General features: G+C 45.9%; 1 protein-coding gene across 5 annotated transcripts in view; it reads right to left on the bottom strand.

Moving 5' to 3' along the window:
* EXD2 (exonuclease 3'-5' domain containing 2) overlaps positions 1-17,147 on the bottom strand; it is a 50,291-nt gene that overhangs the window by 26,600 nt on the left and 6,544 nt on the right. For 2 of the 5 annotated variants that reach the window (XM_008271822.4, XM_051826330.2), the window contains exons 2-3: positions 7,243-7,368; positions 5,463-5,905 (exon numbers count right to left, since the gene is read on the bottom strand). The exons of 1 other annotated variant lie outside the window; for it this stretch is intronic. In XM_008271822.4, the coding sequence (XP_008270044.3) occupies positions 5,463-5,861 (399 nt within the window). In that variant the 5' untranslated portion in view covers positions 5,862-5,905; positions 7,243-7,368. The remainder of the gene's footprint in view (positions 1-5,462; positions 5,906-7,242; positions 7,369-17,147) is intronic. 2 more of the 5 variants (XM_017349413.3, XM_002719541.5) reach the window with 2 other exon arrangements.

Here is a 17,147-nt window from a genome sequence, read left to right as displayed (position 1 = left end):
TCTGTCATTCTGCCTTTCAAATAAATGAATAAATCTTTCTTTAAAAATGGGAAGGGAAGGGATAACAATGGAGACAAAAGAGTGCGCGTCAGGCAGGCCTGAAGCCCGAGCCTGCAGAATGCCCCTGGAGAACGCAGCGTGACCCTGCTCAGTCTTCACTGTACCAGTCCCTTGCACCTGTGAGGCAGGGACATGTGCAGCCACTCTCCAGAAAAGATCAGGCAGGAGGTAGGGGGCCTGAAAGCTACTGAACCTCTCCACCCAACCTCCTCAGGAGGAAGCAGTACCATCTCTGAAACACGGCCGAGCCCTCGTCTTACCAGGCGGCTTACCCTCAGAGGTACATCACCTTGGGAAACTCAGGAAGACATGGAAACTGCACCTCCATCAGGAGCATGCGGAGTTACCTCCTGCTCTATGTAATCACTTCTCTGAATTTCCTATAGTATGGCACTGAAGAAACAACCTTCAATCATATCACTGTCGGGTTGGACAGCCTTTAGGGAAGAGGCTAGATCCCTGATTTCAATCTTAAAGGTGGGGAAGCTAAGGCTAACACAGGTTTGGGAAGAAGAATCGAGAGTTCTCTTAGGAACAATGTTAAGTCTGAGATGAATGTCAGGCATTCCAGGGGAGATGTCAAGTAAGCAGGTGGATAGAAAAGGCTGGCATTCTAATTTTGAAAGTTGTCAGCACAGCAATGATATTTAAAGCTATACAAGTAGATGAGCTCACAGGGAAAGAATGGAGATTAGAAGACATAAATTAGTGGCCCACGGGCCCATCTGTTGACCCATAGATATGTTTTTGTTATATTTAAAAACTTGTGCCAGAATTTTTAATTAGTAGAATTCACATTTTTTAAAAGCTATATTCCAAGTTCCTCTTTAAAGAGCTAGATAATTTGGCAACACTTGGCTTTAACTGTATAGCAGCTTCCTCATTTGTATGAGGCATGAATTCTGATTCACCCTAATGCCTTTTCAACACCAAGGCCAACTGTCATCTTCCACTTATCGCCTATTTGTACACTGGTATTTTTTCCAATACAAAGAAATATTTCTGAGGATCCACAAAACAAGGGAAATGAAAGACAAATCCTGGGTACTTCGTTTGTTCAAAGAAAAAATGAGATGGAACATATTTCTTTATGAATTATAGAATATTTTTATGCATCCAAAAATACACTCCCTTTACATCATTTACATTACCCGTCTGGAGTTTGCAGTTCCAGGGATGGCTACAGCAGAGACCACACCTAAGCAACGTCCATATTTAGATGTCAGTTAGAAAGGGGCTCAGAAATGGAAGAAGAGAAAAAGACAGTAACACAGGAGATGGGAGAGGGTGAGGACATGAAAGAGAAGAGACTGCTCCGTGCAGGAACTGTGCAAATGCTTTCGAGAGCTGGAATAATAAGCTGAAATGAGTGTCCATGGGGTTAGAAAACAAGAAAACTCTTGGGGGCCAGCGCTGTGGCATAGCAGGTAGGGCCTGCAGTGCCGGCATCCCATATGGGTGCTGGTTCAAGTCCTGGCTGCTCCACTTCCCATCCAGCTCTCTGCTATGGCCTGGGAAGGCAGCAGAAGATGGCCCGAGTCCTTGGGCCCCTGCATAGTGTGGGGGACCTGGAGGAAACTCCAGGCTCCTGGCTTTGGATTGGCGCAGCTCTGGCCATTGCCTCCAATTGTGGAGTGAACCACCGGATGGAAGACCTCTCTCTTTCTGCCTCTCCTTCCCTCTCTGTGTAACTCTGCCTTTCAAATAAATAAATATATCTTTTTTTTTTTTTTTTTGACAGGCAGAGTACACAGTGAGAGAGAGAGAGACAGAGAGAAAGGTCTTCCTTTTGCCATTGGTTCACCCTCCAATGGACACCGTGGCTGGCGCACTGCGGCCGGCGCACCGCACCGATCCGATGGCAGGAGCCAGGTACTTATCCTGGTCTCCCATGGGGTGCAGGGCCCAAGGACTTGGGCCATCCTCCACTGCACTCCCTGGCCACAGCAGAGAGCTGGCCTGGAAGAGGGGCAACCGGGACAGAATCCGGCACCCCGACCAGGACTAGAACCCGGTGTGCCTGCGCCGCAAGGCGGAGGATTAGCCTAGTGAGCCACGCGCCGGCCTTAAATAAATATATCTTTAAAAAAAAAAAAAAGAAAAGGAAAGGAAAGAAAACCCTTGGGCAGGCATTTGGTACAGTGTTGTTTTTATTTATTTATTTACTTATTTATTTATTTTTTGACAGGCAGAGTGGATAGTGAGAGAGAGAGACAGAGGGAAAGGTCTTCCTTTTGCCATTGGTTCACCCTCCAATGGCCACCGCGGCTGGTGTGCTGCAGCCTGTGCACCCCGCTGATCCAATGGCAGGAGCCAGGTACTTATCCTGGTCTACCATGGGGTGCAGGGCCCAAGCACTTGGGCTATCCTCCACTGCACTCCTGGGCCATAGCAGAGAGCTGGCCTGGAAGAGGGGCAACCTGGATAGAATCTGGCGCCCCGACCGGGACTAGAACCCAGTGTGCCGGCGCCATAAGGCGGAGGATTAACCTATTGAGCTGCGGCACCGGCTTCTGGTGCAGTGTTTAGACTGCTGCTGAGAACACTCACACCCCGTATCAGAGTGCCTGGGTCTGAGTCTCAGCTCTGCTGCAGATTCCAAATTCGTCCAATGCACTCTCCTGCCGCCCATGTGGGAGCCCCGGACTGAATTCTGGGCTTCTGGCTTCGACCGAGCCCAACCCTGGCTGTTATGGGCATTGGGAGTGAAGCAACAGATGGATGATCTCTGTCTCTCTCTCACGGTAGGATAATCAAGAAAGAGAAAAACACAAGTAAGCCAAGTCAGGAATGAAACAGGAATCATCCCTATACACCTATCAAATAAGAAAAAAAAATGACACAGGAGATCATAAATACATTTATGTCAATAATTTTAAAATCTGGATGAAGGTTTGGGTAAAAAATATAATTTATCAAAATAGAAACACAGGGGCTGGTATTGTGGCACAAAAGGTTAACTGTGGTGCAACAGGTTAAGCCACCATTTGTGATACCAATACTCCACACTGAAGGGCCAGTTTGGGTCCTGAATGCTCTACTTCCAATCCAGCCCCCTGCTAATGCATCTGGGAAGATAGCAGAAGATGGCCCAAGAGTTGGGCCCCTGCCACCCATGTGGGAGCTCCTGGATGGAGTTCCAGGTTCCTGGCTTTGGCCTGACCTGGAGGACGGAAGAACTCTCTCTATGTCTACGTCTATGTCTATATCTGCCCCCCTCTCTCTGTTGCTTTGTCTTTCAAAAATTAAGAAAAAAAAATTGAGACATGAAGAAATAGAGAATATGAACAGTCCCATAACTATTAAAGAAATCATATTCATAATTCAAAACTTCCCTTAAAAGAAAACTCCAGATGGTTTCACCTGTAGATTCTAACCAAACATTTAAAGGAAAAGGAATGACAATGCTTTCACAAATTCTTCCAGAGAACATAAAAATGGAGAACACTTTGAACTTCTTATCTGAAGCTAGCATAACTTTTTAATCAAAATCTGACAAGGCCATTTCAAAAAAGGAAAATTACAAATACAGATTTTTTTTTTAAATCCTCTAGAGAAATGATCAAGATGAATTTAGCGGGGCCAGCTGTGCCACATCATGCAAGGCTGCCTCCTGTGATGCTGGCATCCCATATGGGTACCAGTAGAGTCCTGGCTGCTCCACCCCTGATCTAGCTCCCTACCAATGTGCCTGGGAAAGTAGCAGAGGATGCCCAAGTCCCTGGGCCCCATTCCACCCACACGGGAGACCCAGGAGAAACCCCTAGCTCCTGGGTTCAGACCAGCAGAGCTCTGGCCATTGCGGCCATCTGGGGAGTGAACCAGCAGATAGAAGACCTCTCTTTCTCTCTCTCTGCAACTCTGCCTTTCAAAGAAATAAATATTTTTTAAAAGTATGTCATATAAATAATTTTAAAATATATACATATTCCTATAATAACTTCTTATATAGAATGGGCTACAGCACCCAATCCTTTCTCGATGGTCCAAGGTCATTTAAGCAACTACTACTATTGCTGATAGAAAAGACACCCTCAGTACCTGGGGTGTCTTCTTGGTCACCATGTGTCGGCATCTGGAGACTTCTCTACTAACCTGTGAATTGGCCTTGTGGCACCCGTTCTGGATTACGCTTCCTGGATCCTGGCTATATTTAGATAGCTAGGAGACACATGCTCAGAGCCTTGGCAAGGTGCTATGCTGAATTAATAAGAGCAGATAACTGAGAATTACTTATATTTTTGTAATAGTATTATATTTCAAAGAGATTAAAGTTCATTCTGTGAATCAGAATAATGGAAGAGTAGGTTTACTAGGCTATCACTCCTCACAGCAACAGCTATTAGAAAAACTAACTGGATAGTTTAGAAAGACCTGGGTTCAAACGAGGGTTCATAGCCTGGGAAAATAACTAAACCTTTTAGAACCTTGATTTCCTAAAGCAATAGTCTCTTCCTACCTAGGATTATTATGAAAATTAAATGAAATAATACAAGCAAAACAGCATAGTATATGTTTTAGGGTAGACAGTGTTTCAATGTTAACTGTTCTCTCTTTAAATCCTAATTTAAGCAATAATTCTCATTTAAACAGACCTCTTTAACTACCTTCTCTATTTTCCTATGAAAATGCTATTAAAAATATTAACAGTAGCTAACATTTAATGAGCACTTACTATATGTTAAACCTGTGCTGAAGCTTTTATAGGGATTCTCTACTTGAATCCTAAGAAAAGCCATTGGATGGGGCTGGCGCTGTGGCGCAGCATGTGAAAGCCCCAGCCTGCAGCACCAGCATCCCATATGTGCACTGGTTCGAGTCTCGGCTGCTCTGTTTTGAGCCTGGAAGGCTGTGGGATATGGCCCAAGTGCTTGGGTCCCTGCACCCACATGGGAAACCCAAAAGAAGTTCCTGGCTCCTGGCTTAGGATTGGCTCAACTCCAGCCATTGCAGCCATTTGGGGAGTGAACCAGCAGATGGAACACCTCTCTCTCTCTCTCTCTCTCTCTCTCTCTCTGTCTACCTCTCTGTAACTCTGTCAAATAAATCTTTAAAATAAAAAAATAAATCTTTAAAAAAAAAAAAAAAAAGAAAGAGAAGCCATTGGAGTAAGTACCATTACATACCCACCATAAACTGAAAAGCTAAGTAGTTTTCCATGTTCACAGACTTTGAAGCGGGGAAAATGGAACCCGTATGGCCTATCGGAGTCCAGAACCCACGACGGTAAGCACCTCCTAACCTGAGTACAGCAGCTTCCCCTCGGCCAAAATCCGCGGTGAGCAAGCTGAGAACAAGCGAATTCTCCTTCACCTGATCCTCTACTGGGCCTTCCAAGGCCCCAGTCAGAAACGCACAACAGATTTCTTTTTTCGTTTTTTTTCTTTTGCTTTTTAACTTACCCACTCACAGTCGATTCCAAGAACTGGAAAATCTTCTAACTCACTCCTAAGCAAAGGCTCGATTTGGTCCCACTCTGCCTCCTGCGACACCATCACCACCTTTCCATGGAGGATTCTTTCCTCCCATGAGGCGCTGGGGGAGCTGGAGTGCAGCTGGTCCTCCGGCGGAGCGGGCGGCTCTGGACGGCCAGGCACTTGCTGCTGCGGCTGCGGCTGCGGCTGCTGCTGCTGCTCCTCCTCCTCCTCCTCTTGCTGCTGCTGCTGCTGCCGCGGTGTCGGCGGCCTCACAGGGCTTGCCTTACTCCTTCGGTGCTGGATACCTTTCCACAGGACAAATCCCCCCACAGCCACACCCAGAAGGGTGGTGACTGTCAAAGCCACTAAGTTCTGCCTAGACATCTTCAGCTCCGCTGTTCATGAAAGCATATCACTAATCCCACACTCTGCAAAACAAAGCGCAAAACGTATTCACATTTCTATGCAGAATATAAACAAGATTTCCCCGAGAGGTGTCCCACTTATAATTCCTGTGCCATAAGCCAAACAACTGCTCTAAACTCTTATGTGAACAATGTGCTAATCATTTCATTTGTTAATATCTGTACTCCATCTCTGTCTCCATCCTCACCCAAGAAATACCTACCCTCTGCCCTCCACAATCTGATAGCTGCCCAGAACTCTTTAAAAAAAAGATTTATTTATTTATTCAAAAGTCAGAGTTACACAGAGAGAGGAGAGGCAGAGAGAGAGAGAGAGAGAGAGAGGTCTTCCTTCTGCCAGTTCACTCCCCAATTGACCTCAATGGCCGGAGCGTGCACACTGATCCAAAGCCAGTAGCTTTTTCTGGGTCTCCCACATGGGTGCAGGGGCCCAAGGGCTTGGGCCATCCTCTACTGCTTTCCCAGGCCACAGCAGAGAGCTGGATTGGAAGTGGAGCTGCCGGGACTAGAACCAGCACCCATATGGGATGCTGGCACTGCAGGTGGCAGCTCCACCTGCTATAGCAGAGTGCCTGGTTCAAGTCTTGGGTACTCTGCTTTCAATCCAACTTCCTACTAATGGGCAACCTAGGAGGTAGCAAATGGTGGCTTAAGTAACTCGGTCCCTGCTACCCCTGTGGAAGACCTGAACTGAACTGTGGGTTCCTGGGTTTAGCTTGCTCCATCCCTGGCTAGCGTAGGCAACTGCAGATGATGAAAGCTCTCCGTCTGTCTCTCTGTCTGTCTCTCTGTTTCTCTACCTTTCAAATAAAAATGAAACAAATTTAAATTTTTTTTGACAGGCAGAGTGGACAGTGAGAGAGTGAGAGAGAGAGAGAGAGAGAGAGAAAGGTCTTCCTTCCATTGGTTCACCCCCCCACTGGCTGCTGCAGCCGGCGCACCGCGCTGATCCGAAGGCAGGAGCCAGGTACTTATCCTGGTCTCCCATGCGGGTGCAGGGCCCAAGACTTGGGCCATCCTCCACTGCACTCCCGGGCCACAGCAGAGAGCTGGACTGGGTGAGGAGCAACCAGGACAGAATCCGGTGCCCCGACCGGGACTAGAACCTGGTGTGCCAGCGCCGCAGGTGGAGGATTAGCCTATTGAGCCGCGGTGCCAGCCATAAATTTAAATTAAGCAAAATCATATCAAAACAGAATAATCTAGATCCTCACTTCCAAATGCCAATTTATTAGTAACTGATTTTTTAGTAAATGGATCTTCTTCAAAAAGTTTTCATTTTATCTATTTTAATTTTTTTGTTCAAGAGAGATAGACAGAGTTCCCTCCCACTGGCTTACTTTCCAAATGCCTCCAAGGTCTAGGGCTGGGGTAGGTTGAAGCTGGGAACAAGGAACTCAATCCAGGTCTCTCTCATAGACAGCAGGAACCCAATTACTGGAGTCATCACCACGGCTTTCCAGGATCTGCATTCATAAGAAGATGTAGTTAGCTGGGACCCAAACCCAGTACTCCAATTAGGGACACAGGTGTCTTTCTTTAAGATTTATTTATTTATTTGAAAGTCAGAGTTACATAGAGAGAAAAGGAGAAGCAGAGAGAGAGAGGTCTTCCATCTGCTGGTTCACTCCCCAGTTAGCCACAATGGCCAAAGCTGTGCTGATCCAAAGCCAGGAGCCAGGAGCTTTCTCAGGGTCTCCCACATGGGTGCAAGGGCCAAAGCATTTGAGCCATCTTCCACCACTTTCCCAGGTACATTAGCAGGGAGCTGGACTGAAAGTAGAGCAGCCAGGTATCGAACCAGCGCCCACATGGGCTGCTGCCATTGCAGGTGGAGTCTTAACCTGCTACACCACAATGCTGGTCCCTGGTCTTTACACTTTAAACCTTTAATTTCCTAACAGTTAAATGAAAGCTTTTGCTTCTCATTTAAAAAAAAAAAAGTCTTAGTCATCAGCAAGTTGGCAGATTTATTTATTTATTTTGCTTTTCTGGCAGGTGTGGGAGTGCAGAGACGGGCTTGGGTAAACCTTTCTTGTTGCTCCAGATGTCGTGTAGTTCTCTACAGAAACTGACACGGCAGCACAAAAGGGAGGAAGGGGCCAGGAAAGAAAAAGAAGCTGGAACTGAGAGAGACAGCCAAGAGGCGCCGAAGGTTTGTCCCTTTTCCGTTGTGCGTAGAACGTGGCTTCCTCCCTGTGTCTTCTGCTTTCCCATTCTTGAGAGAGGTGAGTGTTCACAGTAGTAATCCTCTGAACTGAAACCCACAGTGGAGAAGGAGTGACAAGGAATGCACGGTGGCTCCTGGGGCCTGGATGGGAATCTGGATGTTGAACGTCCACCACAAGCCCACTCCTGGAACTTTTAGGAAGCGGGGCCTAGGGCAGGTCCTTAGGTCACCGGGTGTGGGCATGCAGATGGGAATTCTCACCAGAGGGTTGTTACAAGAGCCTGGATTTGGGGCCAACCTCTCTCTTCCTAACTCACCACATGTCCATTCCTTTGCATGTTCCACCCCCTTCACCAGATGCCAAACCAACGGGGGCCAATGTTGGACTTGAACCTCCAAAACTGTGAGCTACATAAATACTGTTCCTTTATAGAGTTAGTTGTCTCGGGGCTTTTGTCGTAGTAACCAAAAGCTGACTGATAGGGTGACAGGGAGGAAACGCTGGGCAGCGTGACTGTGCCGGGCTCATGTTCCCATGCAGGAAGAAGGCCTGGGGTGGCCGGACACCAGTCTTATCCAAGAGAAGTCAGGGATCTGGATTCTTCAAAAAGTGTCTCACTTTTCAATGTTAACAATAATCTCACAGTTTTCAAAAATATTGTGCCAGCCAAACAAAAACACTCTGGGTGCTGGGATACCCATCTGTGGGCTCTCTCCTAACATGCAAAGCACCCAAAGATAGAACAATCTGCTGCACCCACCTACGCTTCTCTATAGCTGAGGGTGGCCCATTGAATGTGTATTGTTGTTTATCACTTTTCAAAGTTTCCACAAAGTTTTAAAAATAATTTCATATATACAATAACCCTGGATTATAATCATGCCTGTACTCATAGAGATATTTGCCTACTAGAGGAAAAGTGGAATGATAACAATTATTTTTAAAATTTTATTTAAGTCACACAAGTTTCATGTATTTCAAACATACAAATTTAGGAACATAGGGCACCCCCCTACCCTCCTGATAATGATTATTACAGTAACAATGAAAAATGATAGTAGCTATGCTATTTTAAAATATCTACTTTATTCCAGAAACTGTGCCTAGTGCTTTATAGGTACTTCCCCCAGGACTTTCACTGAAGAGAAAACTGAGGCTTATTGAGACTGAATAATTTATACAGACAGACTTCTGTTCAAACCAGCTGAGAAGACACAAAAATCCTTTCCTTTCCCACTCGAAGCAAATGCTGGAAAAAATAACAAAAAGATTTGTTGGGGTCCATGCTGTGGCATAGCGAGTAAGCCACCACCTGCAGTGCCAACATCCCATATGGACGCTGGTTCATGTCCTGGAGGCTCCACTTCCGATCCAGCTTTCTGCTAAGGCCTGGGAAAGCAGTAGAAGATGGCCCAAGTCCTTGGGTCCCTGCACCTGTGTGGGAGACAGGAAGAAGCTCCTGGCTCCTGGCTTCAGATCTATGCAGCTCTGGTAGTTGCGGCCATTTGGGGAGTGAACCAGCAATTGAAAGACTTCTCTCTCTCTCTCTGCCTCTGCCTCTCTGTAACTCTGCCTTTCAAATAAATCCATCAATCTTAAAAAAAAAAAAAAAAAAAAAAAAAAAAAAAAAAAGTTTGTTAAAAAGTGGGGTGGGTACTATGGTGCAATGGGTTAAGTCACAGCTAGGGATGCTTGCAACCCCTAACAGAGTACTGGATCAAGTCCCAAAACATCCACTTCCAAAACAGCTTCCTATTGAGGCCTCCTGGGAGTAGTGGAGGATGCTTGGGACTTGCCACCCACATGGGAGACCTGGATGGAGTTCCTGGTTCCTGGCTTTGTCCTGGCCTGGCCCCGGTGACTGTGAGCATTTGGGAAGGGAACTTGCTTTTCTCTAACTCTCTGGCTCTCTCTCCCCGCTTCTCCTCTCCCCCGCCCCGTCATTCTGCCATACATGTTGTTTATGCCACTTCATTTAAAAATTAATACAGAGTCAGGTTTGAAAAGAAGAAAGGGAAATCATCAGGTGCCAGAACTGGAAGAGGGAACCCACAATGGGTAGAGATGAAGTTGGGCAGAACCCAGAGCCCACAGCTGCCCCAGCACGGGGCTACCTCACTAGCCCAGGGTCAGAAGTGTAGGCTAACCAGCCAAGGGCAGACCTAGGACCTGGGAGCAAACTGCCTTATCCACCGACAGGGACCTGAAAGCGCCCACTCACCGCGGCCCAGGCTGAGAGCATGAACAGAGTCCCTCATGAGAGGAGACTCCCAAGCCTGCACTTTGAACAGGTACAGGGCCCAGGTTCAGTTATCTTCACAAAAAGGAACCCCGGGCCAAGAAAGTAAATTAAAATTGGTTCAGAATCGGTAAACTCCGTTGGAGCGAGGCAGAGTCAATCATAAAAATGCTATGTGTATTTCTCAATTACATAGTAAATAGGGAAGACAGACCTAGAGGAAGGCTCACAAATGAATCAAAATAAAACAAGGAGCAGGCCTTTGTCCTAACTGTCAGGACCCCAGTTGAGACAACCACATCCCATACTGGAACGCCTCTGTTCAAGACCCAGCTCCACTCCCAATTCCAGCTTCCACCGATGCACACGCCGGGAGGCAGCAGGAGAGGGTTCCACAGACATGGGAGACCTGAGTCAGGTTCCCGGCCTCAGATTCAGCTGAGCCCTAGCCCAGCAGTTGCAGGCATTTGGGAAATGAACCAGCAGAGGAGAGATCTCTCCCTCTCTCTCCCTCATCCCTATCTTTCATATAAATAAAATCAATTTAAAAAAATTTAGAGAATATCTTATACAGAATTTTTTGAAATGTTACACTGTACCCCACAAATATGTACAACTACTATATCTCAACTAAAAGTAAAAATATGCTAAATTTTTTAACTCAATATCTAATAGGAAAGTTAAACAGTAAATCAGACACACACAGGGAGAATTAATAAACTGAAGATAAATCCAAGGAAATACCCAGAATGGGGCTCAGAGAGGCGAAGAGGTGGAAGACACAGCTGAGCCAACACGACGAGAACATACTGAGAAATTCCATTTTCTTTTTTTTCCCAAGATTCATTTACTTATTTGAAAGGCAGAGTTACAGAGAGGCAGAGGCAGAGAGACACAGAGAGAGATGTCTTCCATTCACTGGTTCACTCTCCAAGTGGCAACAACGGCCAGAGCTGGGCCTATCTGAAGCCAGGAGCCAGGAGCTTCCTCTGGGTCTCCCACGCAGGTGCAGGGGCCCAAGTCCTTGGGCCATCTCCTGCTTTCCCAGGCCATAGCAGAGAGCTGGATTGGAAGAGGAGCATCCAGGACTCAAACTGACACCCATATGGGATGCCAGCACTGCAGGCGGTGACTCTGCCCACTATGCCACAGTGCTGGCCCCTGAAAAATTCCATTTTCTACACAATGAAGATCTGGTTCAGTTCTCTGAGTCTTAAGCTGGGCAAATTAGATCTTTTTTTTAAAAAAAAAAGATTTATTTATTTATTTGAAAGTTAGAGTTACTGAGAGAGAAGAGAGGCAGAGAGAAAGAAGTCTTCCATCCGATGGTTCACTCCCTAGCTGGCCACAACGGCCAGAACTGTAAGAAGCCAGATACAAAAGAGATACCATATGCTTCTATTTTTATAAAGTTCTAGACAGCTAAAACTTTCCTGTGGTAGAAAACAATTATCCCCAGTAGTTGCTGGGGCCAGTGCTGTGGCGCAGTGGGTTAAAGCCCTGGCCTGAAGCGCCAGCGTCCCATATGGGCGCCAGTTCGAGTCCTGGCTGCTCCTCTTCTGATCCAGCTCTCTGCTATGGCCTGGGGTAGCAGTAGAAGACGGCCCAAGTCCTTGGGCACCTGCACCCACATGGGAGACCTGAAGGAAGATCCTGACTCCTGGCTTCGGATCAGCGCAGCTCTGTCCATTGCAGCCATCTGGGGAGTGAACTAGCAGATGGAAGACCTCTCTCTCTCTCTCTCTACCTCTCTCTGTAACTCTGTCTTTCAAATAATAAAATAAATCTTAAAAAAAAAAAAAGTAGTTGCTGCTGGAGAGGGAAGGTGAGGGAAGAGACATTTAAACTGAGTTCTGGGGGTCAGCACTGTGGTGTAGCGAATAAAGCTGCTGCTTGCAGCATCAGCATCCCATAAGGGCGCCAGTTCGAGCCTCAGCTGCTCCACTTCTGATCCCCTCTGCTGGCCGGCGCCGTGGCTCACTTGATTAATCCTCCACCTACGGCATACCATATGGGTACTGGGTTCTGGTCCTAGTTGCTCCTCTTCCAGTCCAGCTCTCTGCTGTGGCCCAGGAGTGCACTGGAGGATGGCCCAAGTGCTTGGGCCCTGCACCCGCATGGGAGACCAGGAGAAGCACCTGGCTCCTGGCTTCGGATCAGTGCGGTGCGCCAGCTGTAGCAGCCATTTGGGGAGTGAACCAACGGAAAGAAGATCTTTCTTTCTGTCTCTCTCTCTCACTGTCTATAACTCCACCTGTGGGGGAAAAAAAAAAAAGACTCCCCTCTGCTATGGACTGGGAAGGCAGTAGAAGATGGCCCAAGTCTTTGGGCCCCTGCACCTGCGTGGGAGACCCAGAAAAAGCTCCTGCCTCCTGGCTTTGGAACAGCCCTGCTCCAGTCATTGCGGCCATTGAACCGGCAGATGGACTACCTTCCTCTCTGTTACTCTGCCTTTCAAATAAATAAATAAAAATCTTAAAAAAATAAATTAAAATAAAAAAATAAACTGAGTTCTGAACAACAAAAATGACCCAATCATGCCAAATCTTAGCAAAGAACATTTCAAGGAGGAGGGAATTTTCTGGAATGGTGGTAAAGTTCCACATCTTGATAGGGTCCTGGATTATACAGCTGTACGTATTTATCAAAACTCAGGGATATTTCCAAGTTTTCTCCTGCTGGCCTGCTCGTCTGTCTTCCCCACTAGAATGTAAACCCCATGAGAACCCCAGACACCTAAACGGACTTCTTCCCCACCATATCCCAGGGACTAGTACAGAGCTTATAACACTCAGTAAGTATTTATTAAATGAATGAAACTCAATTCAAGGTGTCACATGCTAACTTTTAGGATAAATGTCTCTAATCCAGTCTCATATTGAAACATTCTGTTAGTCCCATGAAAAAAATATTTCCTCTTATTGAACCTTAATGCTATAAAGATGCAATATGATTCAATACTGGGCTTGGAGTGAGAAAACTGAAACCTTGCTAACGGATCACTTTGGGATCCAAACTTTCCAATGCCCCGCCATCTCCCCTGACTGAAATGATCTACCATTCTCTTTATTGTTTTTTAAAGATTTATTTTATTTATTTGAAAGACAGAGGTACAGAGACAGGTAGAGACATCCACTGGTTCACTCCCCAAATGGCCGCAACGGACAGAGCTGTGCCGATCCAAAGCCAGGAGCTTCTTCCGGGTCTCCCACGTGGGTGCAGGGGTCCAAGGACTTGGGCCATCTTCTACTGCTACCCCAGGCCATAGCAGAGAGCTAGATTGGAAGAGGAGCAGCCGGGATTCGAACTGGTGCCCATATGGGATGCCTGCACTTCAGGCCAGGGCATTAACCTGCTGCCCCACAGCGCCGACCCCGTTCTGCCGTTCTTATTAAATATTTTGCATGAAATAATTCAACATCCAACTATTAGCAGTGGTTATGTAAGGTTAGTAGGATTACGAACAATTTTTGCTATGCAAGCACCACACAGGTATATATACCTTCATAATTAGAAAAATACAAGATTTTTTAAAACAGCACTCTCTAAAGATAGGCCAAGTAAATGCTTCACTTGACAAGACAAATAATCACATTTTTCATGAATTAAATGATTATGTTTAAAGTGTTCAGAGAGGAGTATAAGGCACACAATAATGACATGGGCCCTTGATGCAAATGGCCTGGGTTTATACAGAGCCCTGCCACTAGCTCGTTACACAAAGTTAAGCTGTTTACTGGATTTCTCTGTGCCTCAATAGAAAAAGGGAAAGTTGGTACTTATCATGTAAGATTATTGTGAGGCTCTAGTAAGAGTAATATCATTCACTTGGCATATTGGCTAGCATATCAGGGCTCAATGAATGTTAGCTATTACTACTACTGTGATTCTAAAAACCACTGAACTCTTTATTAAAGGAAATCAGAGAATCAAGGTTACAACTTAGGACCCAAATGCAACCCTCACCTAATTCAGAAAGCCTTTTCATGGCAATCCTGACAGGTCATAACTTGGTCAGAGTTCATCACCTTAAGGGGCAGTTTTGTTGGAAAGCCCTTATATTCTGTAAAAGCGGCCTACACAGAAACTGCTCTTGCTAATACTCAATCGGCCTCTGAAATGACGGAAGTGCTTATTCCCTCCTGCGAGTGTGTCAGATGTGTGAAGACAGATCTCGCCACTCCACTAATAGTCCTCCAGCAACCTAACCCACATTCTCCTCACCTCCCCGGCCAGGGCCTTGCACAGCTTCCCATCTGTCAATGCATCTGTCAAACCTGTGGCACTGGGTCTGTGTTCAATACTCCAGACATGCTCTAACTGACACCAACTACAGTGACACTATCACTCGCCATGATCCACACCCTGTATTTATTAATGCTGTGTGAAATAACACATTTTTTAGTAATAGAATTGCATTACTGGGGCCCGCGCCTCGGCTCAATAGGCTAATCCTCCACCTAGCGGTGCCGGCACCCCGGGTTCTAGTCCCGGTCGGGGCACCGGATTCTTGCCCGGTTGCCCCTCTTCCAGGCCAGCTCTCTGCTGTGGTCCGGGAAGGCAGTGGAGGATGGCCCAAGTGCTTGGGCCCTGCACCCCATGGGAGACCAGGAGAAGCACCTGGCTCCTGCCTTCGGATCAGCACAGTATGCCGGCCATTGGAGGGTGAACCAATGGCAAAAAGGAAGACCTTTCTCTCTGTCTCTCTCTCTCACTGTCCACTCTGCCTGTCAAAAAAAAAAAAAAAAAAAAAAAAAAAAAAAAAAAAAGAAAAAGAATTGCATTGCTGGATCACAAAAAGCTTGTGGTCAATTAAAATTCATATAAACCAAATAGAGCTCTGCATGTGATACATCTGTCGTGTACATGTTTTACTTAAATGCGAAGCTTTGCTTCTTGCTTATAAATTTCATGCTGTTTCAGCCAAATATTTCAAACAGTAAGACCAATTTGCATCTTGATAGTGACCTTAAACATAAGTTAATATACAAAATGGAATCCTTCGTTTCAAAGAAAATACTGTCTCCTTTCAAGTGCTTTTATTCACTCATTTCTATACAGAGAGGTTTCATGACATTCTTTCGGCAAACATGTATACTGCACCTTTAGGAAGCATTATGTCAGGCTTTCAGTAAAAACATTGAAAAGGCACAAACCGCCTCAAAAAATTCAGGATTTAGCAAAAGAAAAATACAAGAAATGTTCATGGAAAATGGCATTAAAAGGTAAGTTTATTTTGCTGCAAAACATTTTTGAAATCCACAGTTTTTTCCTAGTGGGCATTTCCCACAGATGTTTTTGAAGACCTCTCATGCATGGATTTTGAACTTTTTTTTTTGCATCAAAATAAGGTACATTTCCATGAATTTTATGAAGCACCCTTGTGCACGCAGTGCTCAGCTGCAATATAGGGAGGTGACCCCAGCAACTGAGGCATGGCCAAGTGTGGGACCGGCAAAGAGGAGAGTGCTGAGTGAGACGCTGTCAGATCCATACTAGAAAACGAGCACGAGTCCTTCAAGTGCACAAGGCAGACAGGAGCAGGGAACCACGTGTGTGTGCAGGGCTGTGAAGGGCAGAAAGCAGCACATGTGGGAACAGCACTGTGGCCTACTGGGTAAAGCCACCACCTTCAATGCTGGCACCCAATATGGGCCCAGTTTGAATATTGGCTGCTCCACTTCCAATCCGGCTCCCTGCCAATGCGCCTGGAAAAGCAGTAGAAGATGGCCCAAGTGCTCAGGCCTCTCCACCCACGTGGGAGACCCAGAAGAAGCTCCTGGCTCCTGGCTTCGGATCAGCCCAGTTCCGTCCATTGCAGCCATTTGGAGAGTGAACCAGTGGATAGAAGACCTCTCTCTCTGTGCATCTGTAACTCTGCCTTTCAAATATATAAATAAATCTTTTTTTTAAAAAAAAGGCAGCACATAGAAGACACAAAATTTAGATGCACTGCAACTATAACACATACAGCAAATGCTGAAGACTTACTGTAAAAAGATGGTAAAAATATTGATAATTTACATATTGATTTTAAGATGACTTTGTTTTGCTATGGTAAAATATGTTAAATAACATTTACCATTTTAGCTATTTTTAAGTGTCCAATTCAATGGCTTTAGCACATTCACAATGCTTTGCACCATCACCATCACCATCACCCACAACCAGAACCTCTTCAATTCAGCCGAAACTCCCCAAACCCCCTTCCTTCTAGGAACTCCAGGTCACCTCTATCACACTTTCTGTCTCTATGAACCCCAAACCAACTTTTTATATTTATGTTGAAGTAATGTTCTGAATATACTGGGTTAAATATAACATATTATTAAAGTTAAGTTCACCTTGTTTCTTTACCTATTTTTTTAAGTGTCTACTAGAATATTTTAATTTGGGACTTACATGACATGGGGATGCTTCAAAAAGTTCATGTAAAAATAGAATCAAAGGATGAAATTTATTCTGAGGCAGAGGCATTTAAAATCCATGTTCAGTTTTCTCATAACCTGCATTTCTTATGAGCTTTTTGAAGTCCCCTCATCTTTCTAATGGTCAGTGTGATGCGAGAGCATCATGTGCAAGTGGGGAACGGGAGAGCGCTGGGGCTGGAATGAGCACACCTGGGACACGTCATGAGGTGTACATTTCCCCCACAGGATAAAGCCTTTTCGGTCACGGGCAGCCAGTGCAGACCTGTGAGGGCAGTGGCAGGATCAGACCAGTGTGTCTAGGAAGACCATGGTGGCAGATGGGTGCTAGGCTGCAGGAGAGCAAGGCTGCAGGCAGAAAAGGCCCATTAGAAGAGTCACAATGGTAGAGCCAGGTGGGGAACAAG

The sequence above is a fragment of the Oryctolagus cuniculus genome, chromosome 20 (genome assembly GCF_964237555.1).
Source record: "Oryctolagus cuniculus chromosome 20, mOryCun1.1, whole genome shotgun sequence".
In the NCBI taxonomy this organism is placed as follows: domain Eukaryota; kingdom Metazoa; phylum Chordata; class Mammalia; order Lagomorpha; family Leporidae; genus Oryctolagus; species Oryctolagus cuniculus.
Note: the sequence above shows the minus strand (reverse complement) of the source record. Positions and strands in the feature narration are given on the sequence as shown.